This window comes from Sceloporus undulatus, chromosome 1 (assembly GCF_019175285.1).
Source record: "Sceloporus undulatus isolate JIND9_A2432 ecotype Alabama chromosome 1, SceUnd_v1.1, whole genome shotgun sequence".
In the NCBI taxonomy this organism is placed as follows: Eukaryota; Metazoa; Chordata; class Lepidosauria; order Squamata; family Phrynosomatidae; genus Sceloporus; species Sceloporus undulatus.
The window spans coordinates 168524691-168549188 of record NC_056522.1 but is presented as its reverse complement, the minus strand read 5'-3'; the positions used below and the strand labels follow the sequence as shown (position 1 = coordinate 168549188).

The window sequence follows — 24498 nt, the reverse complement described above, 5'->3', positions numbered from 1 at the left end:
ACAATGTCAAAATGTCCTCCATTTTGATCATGCCTAAGAAACATGCATTTCTATTAACACTTTTAAAAAAGCATCATTTTTTTTGCGTGTCCTCCATTTTTACAAAATATGTCCTACATTTGAAAATTTTGTCCTACTTTTGTCCTACATTTTCCCAGTTTCGAGGTCCAGAATTATGGCAACCCTACATGAAGTATAAATCTCAGTTTTCAGGCATAAAATACCCATGGGTGTAAAGGGAAGTTATGTATGTTTTTACATTAAATAGGAATGAAATGCAAAATATACAGTTTGACAATACAATTAGAGCTTAAATGTATTTAAAAAGTAGTTTTTCTTGTGATTTCTGAATGCATCATGACTGTTTGTCACTATTGACAACAGGAAGGGATTGTTGTATTGTTAACTACCATCAAGTTGGCTTTGACCTTCAAGTTCCCCTGTCACCAGCAGCCCTGCTCAGGTCTTTCAGGCTCAGGGCTGTGGTTTCCTTGATTAAATGTATCTATCCGATGTCCCTGATGGTGCAGTGGTTAAATGACAGTACTGCAGACAATATTGCAGCCACAAGGATGTGAGTTGGATCCCAGGGCTCCAGGGTTGCATCCTTCTGTAGATTGCTAAAATGATTACCCAGTTTGTTGGGGCCATTAGCTTACATGATATAAACCACTTAGAGACTACTTAGTTCAGTATGACGTGGTATAGAAATGCAATGCTACTGCTATCTGGAATGTGGTCTTCTTCTTTTTCAGCTGCCTTCTACCCTAACAGACATTGTTGTTTTTCCTAGTGAGTCATGTCTTCTCATAATATGTTCAAAGTACAACAGTCTCAGTTTAGTCATCTTGGCTTCTAGAGAGACTTCAGGCTTGCTTTGCTCTGTGTGTTTGTGCCTTCATGCCAACAATGGTGACCCTATGAATTTCATAGGGTTTTCTTAGGCAAGGAATACTCAGAGGTAGGTTTGCCAGTAGCTTTTTCTCAAATGTGGCCTATAGCATCTAGTACTGGCTGGAAGTCTTCCACCCAAGCTAAACTAAATCTGCTAGGCTTCCAAGGTCAGAAGCAATCTTTTAAGCTCAGCTCATTAGGAGGAAGGAACTTCCTTGCTCGCTTACCCTGTTTGAAGGAATGTGTATAGTAATCTGCAATAAAGGTAGACTGGCAAAAATATATAAGTGGATGCTAGATGAGACTTTCAGATGTGGGTTGATACATAAAGTGGGGTGGGAGGTGGACTTAAATATTCGAATGACGGATTCAGAGTGGGTTAAAATCTGGAGCACTCCCCCATATAAATCCAATTCTATAGCCCTGAAAGAAATCACCCTTAAAGCTGTGCACAGATGGTACCTCACATCACTACAACTCGCACGCATCACTAAGAAGTCCATCTCAAGCTGTTGGAGAGGGTGTAGTGATAGAGGTATCTCCCTGCACATGTGGTATGGTTGTCCAAAAATATTCTCATTTTGGCTCCCTTCTCCAGAACTTTTATTACTTTCAGTGTTTACTAATGAAAACAAGACATTGTGTTATAAAGATACTATTGCATTTTTTTAAGTGTTGGCCAGGACTGAGATTGCCAGGATTTGGAAAACTTGGGGGGGGGGTTCAATATGACTGATTGGTGGTCTCAATTTTGAAATTTGTGGCCCATGGAAATGCTCACTGATCAGTATAGGTTTTTGAAGAATGATGGTCTCCACTTATAGCTTATCTCAATAACGTTGGAGCAGAAGTGGGTATTCCTTTGTAACATGGCTCCCTTTGAATGGACATGTTGGCATGAAGGTGGTGTCTCTCTGCTCTGAGTCCATCCCTCTTTTTATATAATGTTGCCCTTTTACATCCCATGTGACCTTGAATCTCTGTTGTTGGCTTTTAAATACCTGCACTTTAGTTTGTTTTTGTCTGCATTTGTTAATATGCAGTTACTATATACATAAGACTAATAATAGATAATAAACTGCTCATCACAGTGCGCAGGTAAATCATCCATTGATGATGTGGATGATGTAGGTTCTACAACAGAGTTGCCTAAGTATCTCTGGAGCCAGTTGGCATCTAGGGTTGTTGCAGGAGTTGTTGTACTATATATATCTTTGTTATATCTTCCATTATTGCTGTTTTAGTTTAATGTGCTGTCTATAAGCAAGGAGCAGTCTATCACTCTAACCCTATATGACTGAAGTATAATTGGGCTGCAGGTCTTTGGTGGTACTTTGTGTTTATAGCTTGGGGCTGTAGGTGAGAAGTGTTCTATAATTGTCCTCATGAAAGAGGTTATACCTAGTAGTGATCTGGTGTTGTACATCTGGTTTTTCAATTTGCTTCTCTTCTTGCATTTATTGACATTGTAGCTCTGATTTTTTTTTAACTTCTTCTACATTGTACATTCATATCAACAGCAGATGGTTTTTATGGCAGAAGGACTGGAGGTAAGGAGATTCATAGACTGCATTGCTAAAGAAGAGGGAAGAAGTGATGGAACTGGTGATGAGAAGCTGACCTATAGTACAGGGTGGTGGCAAGTAGCATAAGTACACTCTCCCCACACCTGTCACCCCCCATTGTACAGGAATTTGCAAAAATAACACAATCTGTGTAAATTTCACTGTCTGCCTAAATCTTGGCTGCTGACCTTCCCACTTGGTTGGTTGCAAGGACCAGTCAGTCAAGGATTGCAAGTAATATGCCAGAATCAGCTCCTGCAGAATAGAGAAAATCTAGTATCAGATAAACCATGCTAGATTTCACTGATATCTCCAGTCTACAGAATCAGTGTAATAAATTGAAATCTTAGGACATTAACCATCTAGCTAGGAGGCACTCCAGCACCTGAACCCAGTCTGAGATTTGGTTCAGATACTGCTGTGCCTATCATTTGGATGGCTAGTGTCCAGCGAGTATATATATGGAATCCAGGATGAAGGGAAGTGGAGACCATTTTCCAATGACTTGAAGAATATATATATATATATATATATATATATATATATATATATATATATTGTGTGTGTGTGTGTGTGACTTTCTAAGGGCAACACAGTTAATCACTTCTAGATGAATAACAGAGCTGAAATTGAGACCAGTAGTGTGGAACTGTTGACAATGCAGATCAGTGCTAGATCAAAGTCACTGGGCTTGAGAGTTGGCTGCAAACATGGCAACTCAAGTTTGGAGTCTGTTCTTTTTTGTGGGCCACAATTTATTCTTAGTCTGATATTGAAGTATATGCAGCATGCCTGCTTACTGATTCCTAGCTGTATAACTGTAGACTTCAGATGTGACAACTGCTTCCTGTGCCTGATGCCATCAAACCAGCATTCAAATATCTTCTGCAAGTAACCACCGAAGGAATTGTACCAATCAGTCTCACATATGCTGGCATATGTGAGACTGGTTCACTTCTCAGATACTGCTGACATCCTGAATTTTAAAAGTTATGGAATTCTTTATTTCCAGCTGGTTTGCTTTTGACAGTTGTTTATCTTTGTTACAAAAATATGTTGCTGTTTTCATTAATGCTTCCAGAATCCAGAATCTTACATAGTAAATTGAATTGGCAAAGGAAAATGGCTTGAGAGTTTGAAACACTTAACAGCTAATTGGAACATGGGCTCTTTGTGGAAGTGGGGTGAGTGGGAGGGTGTGGATCTTTGGATTCAGGATGCCAGTGCTTCCAAAATGCTGATAGATGCACTTTGAACTTTGGCAGAAAATCCTATGGTAGTATAGCCTGGATGAATCTAGGGATTAATGTTTGGGCTTCAGCCCTTGGAGCTTGTTTATGCAGAATCTTATTCACACAAGACTCCCAGGAAGTGGAAGATTGGGAGAAATTATGACAAAGAGTAGGCCACTGGAAAGTACTAGAGATGCCAGTGGAGCTCTGAGGTTATGTTGCTTCCTGCTAGACATCTTTAGTTGGAGTACATGTGGACTTGGTGGTACTTAAGCCTACCTTTTCTCTTACATGGAGAAGATAGAGTGACAGAATTTCTTTGTCGGAAATTCTCAGGTCGGGCGGGAAACATCTCTTAATCATTCCAGATGCACGTTACAGAGCAACTCAGAGGGCATTTTCCACCTCAGCCCCTCGACTCTGGAACACCCCGCCCGACCAGCTCCGCACAGCCACCTCCCTTGATGTATTTAAAAGGACTCTAAACACTTTCCTTTTCCGCCAGGCTTTCCCCCCACGAGTTTGAGTTTGTTATGGTTTGTTATATTGTCCTTTTGTGTATTGGGGTTTGTATATTGGGATTTTATGCTGGTTTATGATGTTTTAAGATGCTAATATTGATGTTTTTAACTGTTCTTATAGTACTCTGGGGGTTGGAGGGTTTTTGATGTTTTTATATTGCTTTTGCTGTTTATATTGTTTTTAACGTCTATGTACATCGCTATAATCTAAAAAGAAATAGCGGTATATAAATAATAATAATTATTATTATTATTATTATTATTATTATTATTATTATTATTATTGTGGTAATAATAAATGTAGACTGAGTGGTTCATAAATGAATGACAATGACAACTTTTACAGCAGCAGTATTTTTTGTTTTACTTGTTTGAAATTAGTAATCATGATATACAAATGGTTCATTTAGTTGATTTTGCATTTAGATTTCAGTATGAGTAGATATTTCTCTGACAATATCTCTCTTTCATTTCAGATCTAAAAATTGGTGCTCTGTAAAATAAATCAATCCACCCACCAAAGAAAATGAGGAAACATCGACATTTGCCCTTAGCAGCAATCCTTTGTCTCTTACTCTCAGGCTATTATATGGCTAATGCCCAACAACAGGAAAGTAAGTTTCTTCCATCAGTACTTAACTGAATATTTTCATAATTCAGGGCATGTCATGAATATGTTATTTGGAAATACTGAAGAAGAAGTGCATTGAGCCCTAACAATTCTTTACTGAAGTCTATTGTACCCACTGCAGCTCAATATCCTTGGACCTACACTGTGTTCACACAACACAAGCACACTCAGTGCATCGGATATCATGAAAAAGCATTCACATTAGGCAATTCTTTGTGATTATAGCAATTGCCTCTACTATAATCTCTTTGCCTATTCTATTGCTTAGGCCTAGCAGTGGAGATGGCATGTCCCATGGTATGTGGATAAGAGAAAGGAAAAACATGGAAATGGTTGGCAATGGGATTCACTTTCCAATTCTGTAATCTCTTTTATCCTTTCAACTAGGGTTGCCATCCCCGAGGACCTCCAAACCGGGAAAAATGTAGGACAAGGTTTTAAAATGTAGGACCTTTTTTAAAAAAATTCCCTTGCCAGGAAATTAAAAAAAAAAAAGGTCCTACATTTTAAAACCTTGTCCAAGGCCTCCCTGGGGCCTGGAAGACAGCGTCTCCCAAGCCCCAGGGAAAGCTTGGAGGACGCTGCTTCCAAGCCTTCCCTGGGGCCTGGGAGACAGCGTCCCCCAAGCCCCAGGTAAGGCTTGGAGGATGCCGCTTCCAAGGCCTCCCTGAGGCCTGGAAGACAGCGTCCCCCAAGCCCCAGGTAAGGCTTGGAGGATGCCGCTTCCAAGCCTTCCCTGGGGCCTGGGAGACAGCGTCTCCCAAGCCCCAGCGAGGCCTTGGAGGACTCCACGATCGCGGAGCCGCCTCCAGGGCCTCGCTGGGGGAGAATCCCAGGGGCGGGGCCAAACCAGGGTGGGACTGTGCGGACCCGCCCCAAACCAGGAAAGTCCCGCCCCAGGCAGGATATGGCAAGCCTACTTTCAACATAAAAAGTTATGTATTTCCCTGCAAAGGTATTGCTCTGGGTCTGAGTAGTATTAGTAAGTACTGGTAAGCTATTGCATTGGCATGATTTTAGTAGAGCTTTACACCAGTCTTAAATACATTTATTGAATGCCTGTGTCACATTCCTATAAACACTGGTGCAGTGTAGAGATAGGCCTGAGATAAAGTGGAGAACTTTGGGGGCTTGTAAAAGCCTGTTTGAGAATGAACAGTAAGCCTTTAAGGACTTTTAATTCTTCTCCAGTTTGGAATTTCAAGTTTCAAGTTAGTTTCCAACAGTCTTTGCTTTCTCCCATGGCCCTTTCTTCAAATCCCACCTCAGCACAAAGTTTATTTTTCCCTTTACTTACCTGTCAAAGGATCATGGGACTAGCAGTGGCAGTGTGTGGAAAGAGAGGGTGAGAGGTTTTTCTTTTCCCTTCTTCCTACCAGGATCACAGAAGCAACACATCAAGACATAAATTCTAAGAGAAAATGGGAGAGACAGTTCTCCCAAAGATTACTGTATCTCAAGGTACCACTATGTCAGAGTCAGAAGGAGGGAAAGAAAGAGAAGAATGGAAATTTCTATATGTTGTTGTTATACAAATAGGTGATATAGATGGAAAGGATGTTCAGTTTGGTCTCATCCAGTTCAGCAGAAATATACGTACAGAGTTCCAGTAAAACATGTATCATATGTTCCATAATGTCTGCACCCTTATTTAAGACATCTTAGCAGTGATTCCCAAACTTTGGTCACCTAAATGTTTTGGACTTCAGCTCCCAGAATTCCTGACAGTTGGCCAAGCTGGCTGGGGCTTCTGGGAGGGGAAGTCCAAAACACCTGGAGGATGAAAGTTTGGAAACCAATGTCTTATAGGGTGGGTCAAGAGAGGAATAAACAAAGGCTGAATCTATGCTGCAGAATTAATGCAGCTTGACACTGTTTTTACTGCCATCACTCAATGGAATTCTGGGATTTCTAATTTTGTGAGTACAGTATTGAGACTCCTTTGACAGAGAGTGCTGCGGCCACCACAAACTACAAATTCCAGGATTCTTTAGGATAGCACCATGACAGATCAAGTAGTGTTAGATGGCATTCATTCTGCCATGTGGCAGCATCCAGTCTCCTCCTTTTATGCTGCTGCTGCTGCTTCCACCATTCTTAATAGGTAAATTAAAGCTAACTAGGAATGTTTGTAGGACTGAGGAGGAGATAGGGAATGAATGGGCATTTACCAAACCCCTGGATTTATTCATAAAGATGATCCAAATTCTTGCATTCCTCTTGCAAAGAGACTGGATTATGAATTCAAAGTGAGCATTGGGAGGGCTAACTCTTTTCACACTGCTGTGCAGATGTAGCACTTAGGATGGACCTTCTTATCATTCCTGTAGTTATTTGGCAATCCAGCTAGTGTTAGGATAACCTGGCAAGTGTTACAGAGGCATAGCAGCTTTAGTCCAAACAAAGGTACTCAGTGAAATCAAAATCAGGTAGAAGCTGTTAATGTATTCCTCAGTGGAATACTGAACCAGTGGGCTTTGAGTATGAGTCATACTCCGTGTGCACATTGGAGAATTATATATTCACATGGCATGTTTTCAAATCTACCTAGTTAAGTGAACCACACTAGAATCTATGAACACTGGAGAATATTTTACTGAAACCCTTTTCTGATTTTTTGTAACAACCACTTCAATAAGCAACATTACAAAGATTAAGACGATAGCACCACTACCATACTTTGAACAAGTACAAATGATTTGTTAGGACAAACTTCTTTCTTAAGCTTCTCCTGTCTCAATTTAATGTATGTGTGGGTTTATGAGATCTATGCTTGGGCTGATTCCTAAGAAGGACATGACTATCAGTGGTAGAGCGAGACTTCTTTCCCCCACTGACCTCTAGAAAATCATGAATCAATGTGTTTTTTTAAAGATGTCAAAATCGATGCTGCTGCTGATATAATATTTCTAGTGGATTCCTCTTGGAGCATTGGAAAGGAACATTTCCAACTTGTGCGGGAGTTTCTATATGATGTTGTAAAACAATTAGATGTGGGTGGAAATGATTTTCGGTTTGGTCTGGTCCAGTTCAGCGGAAACCCACATACAGAGTTCCAGTTAAACACGTATCATACTTTGCAAGATGTCCTCTCCCATATTTCACACATGACTTATATGGGGGGAGGAACCAAGACTGGACAAGGATTAGAGTTCCTAATTCGAAACCATCTAACTAAAGCTGCCGGAAGCAGAGTGAGTGATGGCACTCCCCAGGTTATTATAGTGTTAACGGATGGACGATCTCAGGATGATGTGACTCTGCCATCATCTGTTCTTAAATCTGCTGATATAAACCTGTTTACCATTGGAGTGCAGGATGCAGTGGAAGGGGAATTAAAGGAAATAGCAAGTGAACCCCTTGATATGCACCTGTTCAACCTAGAGAACTTTACTGCTCTCCACGGCATTGTAGGAGAGTTAGTTGCAAGTATTCGCTCATCAGTGACTCCAGAAATGGCTGGAGCAAAAGGAGTGATTAAAGACATCACAGGTAACCCTCCTCTGCTGTGACATTGCAATATTTGTACTCAATTGCTACTATTCCGTGATCTTAAAAATTTTCATGTGTAAGCCGAGGGTGTTTCCAGGCAACCACAACAAATGAATTCTATTTCTATTGCTAAGCTGGTACTTCTAGAAAGGGGTATCCACTTCTTCATTTATTTTTATGAGAATGCTTACAGTACTGCTGGAGTGATGTACAAACAATACAGGGTGTTAGAGGGAGGAGAAGAAAAGGGTCCCAAATATAATATTGCTGCAGGTCTCCTCCTCTCCTTCTCATTTTTTAAGCACTGGTGAATGACTGAGTGCCACAATTCAACCTCTTGCACATATATATAATAATTTTATACAGTAGCAAGCGGGACATGTTCCTTTGTCTCACCACTGCTAATCTTGATGCACTGGAGGAATACTTCATTTTTCCCAGCCATGATCTATTGTGATTTGAGTGTCAGGAAACTGTGATATTTATACATATTGGAGATGGTCAGCTTGTTCTTTCTTAGCTCTTGGGTGTGAAAATGAAAATTGCCTGGAAAGACCTGAAGGTGCACATCCAAAGGGTTAAAAACAAAGGTTTTTGTAATATAGTTACTCTTTGGCTTGCAAATCTGTCCCTGTGATCTGGCATAACTTTTGCAATAGATCATACAACAAAATAAAATATAAAATGAGATCCAAGGCCCCTCAGTGGTTAGCATCCTTATCAAGTAGCTTCTCTATCAGACATTTTACATTTGCACACTTCCCTGAGTTCAAGGCAGTATTGTCTTAACCTTACTTATGATCATATCAGTTTCGTAAGAGAAAATTAGAACATACCCATTTCCCAAATACTGAGAAACTACATATCTCAAGATCTATCTACCCCTAATATTAATTAATATAATAATGATAATAATAATTTAATATTAATATTTTTAAAAAATAAACCTCACTGTAGTGGAATCTTTGAATAGTATTCAATTATGTTGCAAAAATTATTACTAGAATCCTTTTTGGCCCTACATGATCTTAAAGATAAGTGCTTGAAGCTGCATCTGCACTGCAGAAATAATCCTAGTTGACACCACTTTAACTGCCATGGTTCAATGCTGTGGAGTTCTGGGAAACGTAGTTTTCTGAGACATTTTGCCTTCTCTGTCAGAGAGCTGTAGTACCACAACAAATTACAGTTCCTAGAACTCCATAGCACTGAGCCATGGCAGTTAAAGTGGTGACAAACTGGATTATTTCTGCAGTGTGCATGCAGCCTAAGTGATAGCATTTCCTTAGTGGTATGCAAAAAGTGTGTCTCCAAGTGCAGCTAATTCTTCCACCAGTACAAAAACAGCCCTTTTCCACATTTTTGACTTGGTAGGTGGAGAGCTAATTGGCCATTGCTCAGCAGATGAGTTCAAGGCCTTGAGACCCATTGCACAAATGTCCAAGCAACTGTGACTCCAGCATAATTACAATGGTGTACATACACAAGTATGCTAAAAATGTATAGGATCTTGGCTTATGTGTTTAGTTTCTTACACTGGTTGTTCTATAATATTAAATTCTCAGACCTTTGTTTTTACACCTTGGAATGCATGAAAAGAAGAACTGAATTTTGAGTGGTGCAGGATAATAGCAATGTACAGATTGTAATAACACTCATTGTGTCTTGTCTCATTAACCTCTCACTTCAACTCCATCATTTGCTCCACCCTCCATCACTGCATTGCTGCATGACACACAGCCAAATAAATGTTTTCACCTCATTTTCTGCTCATTTTACAGGGCAAAGATTTTGATTGAAGGAATAAAAATTAAAAAATATTGTTCATTGAGTTTTAATTTTTTTAAGGTCATGTTTTTTTTAAAGTGTTCAGGAACCCTACACTATGTTTTTCTTTTTTCCTTTCCCCTGCTTTTTACTGCCAGGATGGTTCTTGATCTCTAGCTTTAATGGAATTTTAACTGATCTCCCAATTATTATTATTTCTTGCAAAAAGGTGGAATGTAAGGGAGATGCATTCCCTTAAGTTTCTTTAAACGTTTTCCAGGCTCTTCCCTCCTTTAAGGGTTTAGCAAAATACACATTCCTCTCTTAATCTCTTTGATAGCCCACTTTGCAACACAAGTACCCATGTATAAAGTGTCTGAACAAACTTGGTTGTGTAGGGTTCTCTACCCTGGCCAGATGTTCTTTCTGTTTGACACATGAACAGAAAAGACATCCAGCCCACTTTGATGCAACAGTGTATTAACTTGGATTGTGAGTTGTGCATCTCAAGGGCAATGTAATACAGTGTATAAAAATAACCATCTATATGGATTATTTGAATTATTCATAGACTGTAAAAATTTATGACTACAGTATATGGTTTAATTATATAAAAAGAGCATATACATAAAAAATACTATGGTTGTCTCTGCCTCTAGAAGATTGCCAAGTAGAATTGTCTTTTTCTAGAAATAAACTGCCAAATTTTCAAGACATAACATGGTGCCTATTCAGTTGAAATACATCTGAGATAAGACAACAGATTTATTATGTCAATGGCTCCTTTTTTTAAATACATATTTAATGACATGTTTGTCTGCTTCCAAAGAATTTATTAAAATGCAGATTTGATCATGGTCGAATCCATGAGGGGTCATGCTTTTATGGTAATGACTTCTGCAAATGCAAAGATCGGTGCTGAATTTGCCCTGATATATATTATAGTCCATCATGGATAATGACTTAAATGATGCTTTCTTTCTAAACCAAAAGTTCTTTGCTTAGTTGTGTAACAAAGCATGCTTTAATTTGCCCTCCACCATCAGCTTAACCCTTCATGGTGTAATGAAGTGTAATAATAGTTCAGAAGTGACAAATTATCCAACAATTATATATATTTCTCCTTGAGATCAGCAGTATTTGATTTATAACCCACAGATTATTCTTACAGAACCTTCAAGTCATGTAGTAGCACACCAAGTACCATGAAGAATAGTACTAAAAATATTTCTGACCACAAACATAATTTTTAAAATGAAGAACAGGAAACTTGAAGCAGATATAGTTCTGCTATCACACACACACACACCTCTTGTTTGTCTCTCAAGGCATTCAGGGTGGCTTAAATGGGGTTAGATTATATATGAAATAGCTGAGGCTGAGCTATAGTGGCTTGGTTTTCCTAAGGCTACCTTGGATATTTTGTGTCTAGAGAACTCATTCAAACCACTTTCATAATTGGTGGCATGAACTAAGTATGAAATGAATGTACTAAAATGTGCATACATGTTGGATAATTTTGGTCTAACTGTACTTTTAATATAATGTGATTTTCTTTTTGACAGTCTCCTTGGGGCTCAACAGACCACCCCTTTCGCACCAGATCGGGGCCACAGCAACCACATGCTGTAGCCCCAATCCAGCCTTTGCAGGACACAAAAAGGAGCCGCAAAAAGTGGCTCCTTTTTGTGCCCTGCAAAGGGTGTGATAGCCACAACTATACGGCTCTCCTTTGGCTCAATGTCGTGCTGACGCAGTGCTGTCATGGCGTGCACCGTGTGGAATGGCACGCAATATCACAGCACCCTGGGGGTAGAGTTGTGTGCGTCATGTGGACATGATGCCCCTACTCCGCCCCCAGGCCGGCCTTAATGGCTGGTCTGAAGGGCCCCTTAGTTAAGTCATTTTGATGAACTTTAACTTATAGAAACACAAGGTCAAGTATTGCATCATTTTAGTAACATTAGCACCTAACTGGAAATAAACCAAACTTAATTTGTGTTTACCACATGCATTTGCTTGAGGATAAAATATAAGCTTCAATATATCACTAAGCAGATGAGAAAGCTTCAAGTAGATTCTGGGATTTTGAGGGCCATTTGTTCACCATGAGACGCCTTTACCTGTGACAGGTGTGCATCGAGTCAGATTATGCCACCCTTAAGTCATTATAGATTTTAGCTAACTACAGCTGAATTCAAACGACTAATTCACATGGTAGCTATCCTGTGATAAATATATCCAGTGTCACTTGTGGTTCTTCTAGCTGAGACAGCTGATCCATTCAGAAACAGTTATAACACAAAAAGTTGGATAATTATGTTATTAATGGCTTCACTCCTTTATTTTAACATGATTCTGCATTACATGATTGAATATTCAACAGTCATATTTGAAAAACAAAATGAGAAATCTCTTTTGATTGTAAGTGCAATTTTAAACAATTTGTACAAGCATATTTCTATATTATTCTCATCCATTTTTCTGCACTTTCACCTTTATAAAGCATTGCCTCCTAAATCCAGTTCCTATGCCTAGCTCGATTTTATCTCACTGGATTAATGGAAACATGGTAAACCAATTCTTCTCAAAATTCTGCTGATGCAGTGGACTCTACTGCAATAGAGTTGGGACAAGCTGTTGGATTTAAATGTCTCTATTCAGGACATATGTTTAGAGGGAGAGAAAGTGTATTCGAATGTAACAGCCTGTTTAAATGTAAGTTAGATATACTGCAAAAATTTTCCTTACATAATTTTATATTTCAGAATGGAAATGTTAGTACATTTAAGCATAACCATTTAATGATAAAATAAAAAATAATAATAAAATCTTTAATTAAATTAACATTTTAACATTACTACTTGAAAATCTTACTCTGTTTTTAAATATATATGTTCATTTAGTTTGGCATATTTTATTATTTCCACCTCCATTATTGAAATTTGCACTTTAAAGAAGAATATGTAATGCATTTATTTAAGGGCTTCCCCATATCTTCCTTATCATAGTCAGTATGTTTATTGAATAGCCCAAGGGCCGATTCAAAGTACTCAAAACATAGTAATACAAGCAAGGACACACACATCCTTATTATAGATGTTTTCAAGCTTTGTGGCGATATACAAAAAAAGAATGTTCCACTTGGCATTTGTCACATTTTGCAGGTGGGTGTTATCATTCCTGAGTGTTTCTCAGACACATTCAGGCTCACAGGTGTCTGAAAACCTCACATTGTTGTGTTTTCAGTATATATTAACGTTCAAGAGAAAAGGTCACCACATCTCAGCTACAAAAGGTATACATCATAAATAATAAACCCATATTATATTTTAGGGTGCCTGAAGATATGGGAGTGGTATGCTGTGATTGCAAATCCCAATAAAATACAGTGTGAGGAGAGGCTGCAAATAGAATTCTGATCAGGAATTCTTTCTAATCTTTCTATATGTTTCCATTCCATTTTTATGCACTTCTCCCTTTTTTAAGCATTGCAACCTAAATCCAATTTCTGTTCTCAACTGAAATTTATTCTGTTGGATCAATGGTAACATGATCAATTCTTATCAATATTCTCATTTTGATTTTTCATATTGTATGAATGTGCTGGTAGTTCATATTCAGTCAGAATGCAGAACCTGCAGGCAAGTTTCATTACTTTGGCCATCACATGTTTTGTTCTTTCATATTCGTGTTTCTTGCTGGTTTCCAAAGAAACATGTCAGAACACTGTTCAACTTGCATGGAATCACTTTGTTTAATGCTTTCACCTGTTGCATTTCTCTCTTTTTTTTAAGCGCAAGAATCTGCTGACATTATTTTCCTTATTGATGGATCAAACAACATCGGTGCTGTCACTTTCGCAGCTATTCGTGATTTCGTTGCAAATTTAATTGAAAGACTCTCAGTCGGATCTGAGCTCGTACGCATTGGGGTGGTGACGTATAGTGATCGACCCAGAACTGCTTTCTTCTTGAACAGCCACACCCGAAAAGTTGATGTTTTAGAGGCAGTGAAGGCCCTTAGTTTTCTTGGGGGTGAGGAGGCTAACATTGGGGAAGCCCTTGAATTCATGGTGCAAAACCACTTCACCCGTTCAGGAGGCAGCAGGATAGAGGAAGGTGTCCCTCAGATCCTGGTACTGATAAGTGGCAGTGAATCTAGCGATGACATTAGAGAGGGGATTTTAGCCATGAAGCAAGCTAGTATATTCTCATTTTGCATCGGGGTCCAAAATGCAGACAATGTAGAGCTTCAGCAAATTGCTACTGATGGAAGCTTCGTATTTACTGCCCTGGACACCCGTAACCTTGATGAACTTGAAGATCTCTTACTTCCAAACATTGTTGGAGTGGCCCAGAGACTCATTTTGTTAGATGCCCCAACCATTCTTACAGAAGGTATGTATTTTTTTAATGAACAGTTATATTTTATGCAACTATTTATACTCTTGTGGGGGACTTGATTTATTCTAATAGTCCTCTAAATAGTTAGTGTGTATAACTAGTGTGTAACAGAGTCACAGAGGACCAAAAACAACAACAAACAAACCCAAAAGATGGATGCCTGTTTTGATTGCTTATAGGAATTTCAAAACATGTGTATGTAAAACATCCAAGTGCAAAAAAATGATAGACTTAGGGAAAAAACAAAAAGTGGGGCAAGAGATAAAGACTGGGTTGTTTTGCTTGTTTAAGAGGTTTGGTGTATTGGCTGGGAAAAATCCAGATGATGCTCCTCCCATGTTAAAAGCAATTACTGAAAACTTACTGTTTTGAACAAAATGCCCCAGGGACTTGCATTTTAATAATGCCAGGGCATCCCAGTTAAATTTATTTTATGTTCAGTAAAGCTAGGGAAAACCTACTCTGCAAACTTTAAGATTACCAAGTCAGAAATGACTTGAATGCATACAACAGCAACAACAACGACAAGATGATAGAGGGTGCAGATAATACTTTATCTTTCTGCATAGTGTTGTGTAACATTTGACAGAAACATGCACTAGTTATGTAATGTGGAGTGTTCCTCCCAGACCTACTTAGTATCAGCCTTTAAAAGGAGATATTGGTAAGAATCAGCAGCTGCACAAGTGTCTGAACTTCCTCTGATCATGGCAATCATTTTTCTTCTTTAACAGGTATTACAGTATTTGATATATAATGTTTATTTATTGATTTAAATGTTTCCCTCCATAAATCATAACATCTCAGGGTAGTATATAATAAAGTCAATTTAAACAATTCAAAGCAATTAATGATAATACAAAATATTTAAACATTCTAAAAGCACATACAGATTTGGGTAAAATCAAATACATATACAGATTGAGGGAGGGAAATCATTATGTCCCATAGGATTTAATTATGGCGCTGTGCAGACAGCTCCTAAGGGGTGGCTTGTAGCTGCCTCTTTTACAGCCAGATCAGGATTGCGACATGTGCATGTTTTTGTCAAATAGCTGCCTTTTTTACAGCCAGATTGGGATCACGACCACCACATACAGCAGCCCTGATCTGGATCCTTTTTGCGTCCTGAAAGGGTGTGATAGGCACAGTACCTCGGCTGTACAGCACTCTTTTGGCACTGCATCATGTAGATGCAGCACCAGAAGAGTGCCGTGATGCCATGCACTGTGTGGTGCGGCATGTGCCATCATGCCACCATGGGGGCAGAGCTGGGGCATGCATCATATGGATGCCATGCCCTGACTCCGCCCCCAATTCTGCCCTTAAGGCTGGTCTGAACCGAGTCTATGTTCTTTATAAAATGGGGGCCCATGGCAGATATGTCCCTCTCCCACAGCTGTATATCATGTGTTATTTCTACTGTGTAGAAACAGAGGAGACTCTCTAGCATACAGTGGTGCCTCGGGTTACGAAATTAATTCGTTCCGCCATTCCTTTCGTAACCCGAAAATTTCGTAACCCGAAACACTTTTCCGTTAGCACTGGAAAGCCTATAGCTGCACTTTGCAGCATTTGAATTTCGCGCCGAAATGAATTTCATAACCCGAAAAATATTTCGTAACTCGAAACAGTTTTTGCCAATCCAACTTTTTCGTATCCCGGAAATTTCGTAACCCGATCATTTCGTATCCCGAGGCACCACTGTACTCAGATTGTTGTATAGGTATAAACAGAGAAGCACCCCTTCAAGAACTGGCATCCCAAACTATTTAGGCTTTGAAGGTCATCATAATCACTTTGAATTCATACTGGGAACATATTGGCAATGTATGGAGTTCCTTTAAAGCTCATGTCATATGGTTCATATCATATGTTCCCAGTAGTCTAGCTGCTGCATGTTGAGCTAGTGGCAGATTCCAAGTGATCTTCAAGCACAGCTCTACTCAGAGTGCCTTGCTGTAATCTAATCAGGAGGATATCTAATCCATGTCCAGGAAGATTTGCAAATGGCAGCCCAGTTGAAGTTTCCCCCAGGCATCCTGAGCTATGCAGTCCACCTGGGCCTCTAGCCACAGATATGGATCTAGGAGTCCCAACTATGTACCTTCTCCCTTCAAGGGGAAGGCAACCCCATCCAGGGCAGGTCACTTAGCCAATTCTTAGCCTCAACCAGTTTGGTCCAACAATGGAATGAAGAACAATGGAAGAAAAGCAGTTTCACATAAAACAGCAAGGAAGAGCAAAGTGTCTTCCAAAATTATTCAGGACACACACAATGCCTCTCCCCATCAAAACAACAACAAAAACTCAATCTGCTGCACATCCAAATCCTAGAGACATTTGCATGGACATTCTACTTTATTTTTTAAAATTGCAGAATATTTAATTGTGTGATTCAGTGATGCCTCCATGCAAGCATAGTTCACTGTGATTCCATCCACTAGCTGCTTGGGAGTTTCAGGTGTGAACTGTTCCTTGCTATGCTTTCAGACATTTGAACTCTGAATAGCAGTTGAGTTCCCATAGTACATCCATGTGATACTACTATCATGTAGTAGTTAGTAATACTACTTGAAGAAGGCAACAAAGACCTGGAGGAAGGTCAAGGAGGAAAATGCTAAGGTTGGATTCAACATTAAGGAAACAAAAGTAATGACCATGAAAGATCTACAAGATTTCACCCTAGACATTGAGAAAATTGAAATAGTCAAAGAGCTCAGGTTCCTTGGATCAAATATTGATCAGAAAGGAGACTGCAGTCAAGAAATCAGACGAAGATTAGGACTGGGAAGAACTGGACAAGATCACAAAGTGTAAAGACATAACTCTTAATACTAAAGTGAGGATAGTCTAAACCATTCTATTCCACATCTCCATATACAGGTGTGAGACCTAGACATGAAAAAAGCTGGTACAAACAAAATCAACTAATCTAAGATGTGGTTCTGGAAAAGAGTGCTGAGGGTACTGTGGATAGCCAAGAATACAAACAAATGGGTTCTAGAACAGATCAAGACAGAACTCTCTCTGGAAGCCAAGATAGTTAAATTGAGGCTGTTGTATTTTGGCCACACCATGAGGAAAAATGTATCAGTAGAAAAGACAATGATACTAGGAAACATGGAAGGAAGGTGGAAAGAGAGGAAAATCACATGTCAGATGGTTAAACTCAATCAGGGAAGACACAGGCCTGAGGCTGCAAGACCTGAGCAGAGAGGATGAAGACAGGGGGACATGGGGATGTCTCATCCATTGGGTCACCATGAGTTAAAGCCAACTCAAGAGCAGTTAATAACAACAACAGTATGTCCATGGCCTTTTCTGCACAGGCCAAATAAATTGCGTTCCCCATGCCCTGTAGAAGGGGAGCCCGGATGATGCATGGTGCAAACACTGAGTTGGTGCAACCAGATCAGACAGTTGTTCAGTGCCAAATCTGTGGTATACCCCTCTTAATGCAGACTAAAAAAAATCCCTGTTTGCTCCAGATCTTCCCAGAAAATCCAGACCCCTTTGCTTTGACATCGGGCGGCTTTTTAAAATGTGCCTTCTTGTGCTGCCTGGCACTGCCACCATTTCCAAGAGTCACTCACTCTGAGGTCAGAATGAAGTGCCCAGACATGTGACCAATGCTGGGCACATTGTTCTGATTTCACAAACAAACAACTCTCTGCAGTGGTGCTGGACAGCACAGTGTGATGCACATGCAAACCACTGCTCACCATCAGAATGGAGGGTCCTAGGCAGCGGGGGGGAGTCAGGACCCATGTATATTATTTTCAGAAATACAGGTAAAGCAGGAGCCTGTTTATACTTTACAATTATAATAGTATGTTTCCTCTTTAATTGCCATTGCAACATCCTATGGAATTCTGGGATTTTCATTTGGTGGGCCCTTTAGAATCCTTAGCCAGAAATCATCTGGTGTCTCTGACCAATCTTAGGATTCCATAGGTTGCAGCGATGGCAGTTAAAGGGGAATCATAATGCTATGATTGTATCGTGTGAAAGGGTACCAGGTGATAGCGTTCTTCTTCACTGATAGTCGAACAGTAGTCACTACATTACCCCTTGAACATCAGTGTAGGTATACAAAGACCTGACTGTACTGTGCCCCTTCCTCATGAAGAATATTTTTTTAGTTTTTTCAACATTCAACAGGAGTTTCTCCTAACACAGTAGTGAAAAAAATGTCTTAAGCTCCAACTATAAATAGTGGGGAAAGACACATTTGTTGTCCATATATCTGCCCTAAATGCTGAGAGTATGTGCATGTGTGTGCTGGCAAGTATGAAAGCCAGTGAATGGAATAATCAGCAAAAGAATGTCTTCAGGGAAGACAGTGCTATCTTAGACGGCTGCATATTTGGGGGAGAGGAGAGCACGGCTCAGGTTAGACGGTCCTGAAGTGGTGTGCGGCTGGCGATACTAGGGTTAGGGACCACGCACCAACCGCATGGCCCCTAACCCTAGCATGGCATGACAGCAGCATCATGGCAGTGTCCCGTCCATATGGGCATCACCATCTTGACATAAGTGACACGCAGCACATACACATTGCTGCGCATCACTTACGTCACAACTGCACCATTGGCGCACTCGTGACATTTGCCCGGCAACCCAAAAAGAACCCGTTTTTTCCGGGTTCTTTTTACTCCGGAGGGATGCCGCACGGTTTGGCGGCTTCGGCGTCCCTCTGGAGGGAAACAGGCCACATGAAGTCCAGCCTTTTTTAAAGGTATGTACCGGGCCCTAGGCTCTACTGCTAGAGAAAATGGGGAAATTTGTGGGAGGAAAGGAAGTCTGAGCAGAGACCTGGATAGGTGGGGAAGGAGGAGAGCATACAAGAGAAAGAGGGAACATATTAAGCAGAGGCTAGATGGCCATCTACTGGGGATGCTTTGATTTGGATTTCCTGCATGGCAGGGGGTTGGACTGGATGGCCCTTGTGGTCTCTTCCAACTCTATGATTCTATGATTAGGGAACCCAAACTATCTTTCTGCCTCTCTTGCCATCTGTAGGGATATAATCACTTGTGCAAGTGCTCCTGCACATTTTTCTACTTCCAACACTATGTATGTTTAATTCTTATACAGTACCAAGAAGTGTAGAAAAGTGAGTGGAGCTGTCTTACTTTTACTCCACTGCTTCAGGCATTTCTGCCCAAGTCTGGTAGTAGATGTGACAGAGCTTGGCAAGTAAGGAGGTGAAGGAAGAGAGTCCTTTAAACTAACTTGTACTGGATTTTAAACAGCCCTGGAGGACCAATGTGATGTAATGGGTTGGGTGTTAGACTAGGATACAAGGAGACCTAGGTTCGACTCCTGACCTGGCCATAGAAACCCACTGAGTGACCTTGGGCAAGTCACACACTGTCAGCCTTAGAGGATGAAAATGGCAGAACCTCTCTGAAGAAAGCTGACAAGAAAACCATGTAACAGGTTTGACTTAGGGTTGCCATAAGTCAGAAATGACTTGAAGGCACACAACAACAACAACAAAAATGCAGCCCTGGGATGGAGAGAGAAGCCTAGAAACTGAGTACGATGATTGTGACATTGTTGTAACTGAAATGCCACACTGATTTCTAGGCAGTACCAGTTCAGAAATGGGAAGAAAGAAGCTTCTCTTTCTCCATCCCTGCTCAAGAACAGCCCAAACAAGCCCTTGCAGCCAATCCATGGTAGAGCTGTACACAGCATCCCCTCAGCTATAATCTTGTGCCAGAGGGAGCAGCTGAACATAGGAGTTTATTGCACAGGCCCTAGAACGGGTCTGTCATGTTACAAAAGGGGGGGCATGATGGGAACAGGAGATGGCATAAAACGCATCTTACCGTACAGGGGAATGCCGCCACCAGACGTTCCCATTGCATTCCACATTCGTCCCAGAGGGGGTGATTTTGAGAACTGTTCAAAAGCATTCTCAAAAATTGCCCCCTCAGGGCCAGATTTAGAACATCCGGCATCAGCGTTCTCTTGTGTGGTAAGGTTCGTTCTATGCCACCTCCCGTCCCCATCATGCCCCCTTTTGTAATGCAACAGGCCCATTCTAGGGCCTGTGTGATAAACTCCAGAAAGAAATACATCAGTGTGATATAGGAACTTGATCACCAATTGTGTTCATGGATTTGTTTTTGGAAAAAAAATTATGGCATTTGGAGATCAGTGTGGACAGTATGGTTATGTACTTCTGTTTAGCAGTAATTCTTCAACTCTGGGCGTGAAGGGTTAGCCCTGGTGATTATAAAACATATAACACATTTATTCTTGGCTTGATGACCAAAACTGATAACTATGTGAGTAACAGATATTAGAAAAGCAAAGGACAGGTAAGTATAATGATACATAATTTCTTTTCCATCCATCTTCCAAGAAGTTCAGAGTGTGATAAATAGTTTAGCCTTCCCAAACATTTTAGCCCCATAACAACTCTGTGAGACAAGTTAAATGGAGAAACAGTGACTGGACTAAGATGGATCTTCTGTTCATATGGCTCAGTTTCGCAGATCTGGATTCGTGCTTGCCTTATCCAAGACCAAGAGTCCAGTCATACTTCACAGTTACAGCACTCTGTTTCCACTTTAACTATTATAGCCCTACCCTATGGCATCTTGGCATTTACAGTTTAGGCATTTAGAATCTTCAGCCAGAGAGCTTCTTCAGTGCTTCTAACCAAACTGCAAATCCCCAGATTCCATAGGTTGCAGCTATGGTGTTGAAGTGAAATCATAACTATGATTGTGTAGTGTGATGTGTGAATGAGTTCCAGGATACTGCTTACTTCACAACTGTTTGCTGCTTCAGGATTATTATTGTGATACAGATTTGGTTAGTTATGGTTTTGTGTACATCATCTGGTCTTGATCCACATACCCCAATATTTATGTCTGAGGTGTGTAGAATTCATTCTGCATTGTAATATAGAAAAACCATCATGAAATATCTACACCACAAAACTGTGAGGTGTAGAATATGATTTTTTTTTAATGAAATGAAAAGGACCCCAAAATGGCATTCAGGTTTGGGTTGTTCTTAGATCTGAGCACTCACACCTGGTTATTTTGCACAGCCAGGAATGTTGTGTGAAATCAAGAAAGAAGAAATCTATTGGATATGCCCAAGTATATAGTGGCTGCAAAGCAAGTGTGATGCTGAGAGAGGGGAAAAAGGGTGGAATTTGGAATGTGGGAGAACTGTAAAGTACAGGGGCTTATGTGGCTAATGTCTCAGGAAAGCACGTACCAACACTGGACGTCTTGTAAATGGAAGTGATTATCTAAGAAAAGTAGTCTTAAGAAAGGAGGAAAAATTTACATCTCGATAGCACTGATGAGGCATACGTTAAATAGTAGTCAAATAGTGGTGATGGAGACATGAGTAGTATGTTTGATGTAGAAAGAAGACAATGTTATCGGAAAGACAGTTCTAGAGCAAAACAGTGAGGAAATTGAAAACTATTTGCTGGAAATACTATGTGGCAGAAGGCTGTTGACTTCCTGTCCTAGTTGTCAGCTATTGACTGTTCTCAGTTGTAAGTTAAGAGAGGCTTTTTTTCAAAATAGACAGCACTGGATGCCCTGTGAAAACATACAGGATATTATAAAATAAATACTGCCTATACTGGAGGAGGAGGAGGAGGAGGAGGATTGTTAGATGTAATACCTCTAAATTATAATATTGTTAAAGATAACTCAGCATATACAAAATCAGAGATTACTTTTATAGCAGCAGACACATTGTAAAATCTGGGAAAGCTTGCTGAGTGGTCATAATGGTTGGGGGTTCTGAGAGCTGTAGTCCAAATGATAACTTTTCCAAGCTCAGAAATATTCTCTATACATTGATAAAGAATTTGTTAGCATTGTTGAATGAATAATCTCACTGATTTTCTGTATGTATATTGCTTGCAGTTGTTGAAGTCAACAGGAAGGACATAGTCTTCCTGGTAGATGGTACAACAGCTTTGGGAAATGCCCCATTTAATGCAATTCGTGATTTTATTGCAAAAATCATCAACAGACTGGAAATTGGACCAGACCTGATACAAGTTGCAGTGGCACAATATGGAGATACTGTAAGACCAGAATTCTATTTCAATACCCACCAGACCAAAAAAGACGTCCTTACCAATGTTAGGAAAATCAAGCCAGCTGGTGGAACTGCACTTAATACAGGTGCTGCTCTGAGGCTTGTTAAAAACAACTTCTTCACCAGTGCCGTTGGAAGCAGGATTGAGGAAGGTGTCTTTCCAATGTTGGTCCTTATTACTGGTGGTAAGTCCAGAGATGAAGTTGTCCAAGCAGCACAAGAAGTAAAAAGAGGAGGGATAGTGGTCCTTGCTATTGGAGCCCGAAATGCAGACCGTGCTGAATTAGAGCAGATTGCCTATGAGCCAAGCCTGGTCTTCAGTCCCAGTGAATTCCGCACCGTTGCACTAACAGCTATTCTTCCTGATGTTGTGACACCTATAAGGACACTTTCTGGAACCCTTGTAGAAACAACACCTGTAGAAGGTAAGCACTGTATCTCTTAAGTATTCATATATATTGCAGTTTGACCATAATTAATATTAAAAAAAAACCTTCCTATTTTTGCTTTTTTGTTCCTACCACAAACCAAATGTATAGTAAAAGTGACTATTATCACACAGACTTCATCATTTGAGATAACCTTTTGACAAATATTTTATTTCTTATGTTTAACTATTTGGTTTTTTTAATGCAGTCAAGGCGAGAGGGACTATTCTCCCAGAATAAATTCAGGATGTAACCATTTGATTATAGTGATCATTGAACGAGATTAAATTACAACATTTCCCTTAATTTGTTTCTTCTCTTTTCAACATTAAAGCAAGCAAGCAAACAAACAAAAATAAAAACACATTCTACCTTATTATAATGTCTGTGAAAATTCGATGGCTGGAACCTTTGGAATATTTTGATTAAATTTGGCTGCTTTTCAGCATAGCTTTCTATGAATATTGTATCATTTATTCAACTATTACTGGCAAGGTCAATTTACAAAGTTATAAATCCTGTTGCTAGACTGAACTAGAGTAAACCCATTGAATCAGTGGTACTACACAACTATTTACTTACATTCAACAATTGATTCAATGGGTTTAGTCCAATTGTGATTAATTTAGGATTTAGGCTAAAGGAGTTAGAATCATGTAGCTAGCAGACTACATGCAGCCTGGAGGGACTCCTGTGAGCCCACCCAAGGCCTGCTGTCCTAAAATATGCATTTTCAGCTGAGAAAAGCTTCTGGGGGCATAGTTTAGAGTTATATCACTGCTTCACACCACCTACCCCCCATAGTCCTATAACATATAAAATAGTGGCAGTTATGCATCCCATGTAGGATCAGAAGGACCCAAATATGGCTGTCCAACCCTCTGTTCTACGGTTTGGTAATAGAGATTCAGGTAGATTCATTATTGTTCTTTCTAGGAGCTTTCCCATTCTTTCTGAAAACCAATGGAAATACTCCCTTCCAGCAGAGCTAGCATGGTGTAGTGGTTTGATCCAAGGGTTAGGACTCTGGAAATGAGGGTTCAGTTCCCTGCTCAGCCATGGAAACCCACTGGGTGAGCTTGGTTGAGTCATACACTCTCAGCCCCAGAAAACCCCATAAGAGGTTCACTTTAGCATTTCCGTAAGTTGGAGGTGACTTGACAGCACACAACAACAACAAAACAGTGTTGAAGAAAATAAAGGTTTATTCCTTACTTAAGATTTTTGGAATGGCTATTGTTTCTTTAAGAACTTCAGTTCAGAAGTTCAGCCTGTCTGAGACCAAATCCTATTGATAATTTCAGTAAAAGCAGACATCTTGTGATGCTGGCCATGTGCCATAATAAATTCATTCAAAAGCAGACACCTTGAATCACTGAATAATGAGTCAACACATATAAATGGCATTAATCCAGTGGGTCTACTTTAGTTGGGATTACTATGGGATTCAAGCCCCCCCCCCCCCAAG

The 24498-nt window shown here is 40.0% G+C and overlaps 2 protein-coding genes across 9 annotated transcripts in view; one reads left to right on the top strand and one right to left on the bottom strand.

Annotated features, from left to right (window-relative positions):
* Positions 1-24498, bottom strand: part of COPS8 (COP9 signalosome subunit 8) — a 306096-nt gene that overhangs the window by 49101 nt on the left and 232497 nt on the right. The window lies entirely within an intron of this gene.
* Positions 1-24498, top strand: part of COL6A3 (collagen type VI alpha 3 chain) — a 131437-nt gene that overhangs the window by 19766 nt on the left and 87173 nt on the right. For 5 of the 8 annotated variants that reach the window (XM_042452739.1, XM_042452732.1, XM_042452724.1 and 2 more), the window contains exons 2-4: positions 4689-4826; positions 13900-14502; positions 22425-23027. In XM_042452739.1, the coding sequence (XP_042308673.1) occupies positions 4739-4826; positions 13900-14502; positions 22425-23027 (1294 nt within the window). In that variant the 5' untranslated portion in view covers positions 4689-4738. Of the gene's footprint in view, positions 1-4688; positions 4827-7717; positions 8336-13899; positions 14503-22424; positions 23028-24498 lie in introns of all 8 variants that reach the window. The other 3 variants (XM_042452754.1, XM_042452746.1, XM_042452762.1) reach the window with 2 other exon arrangements.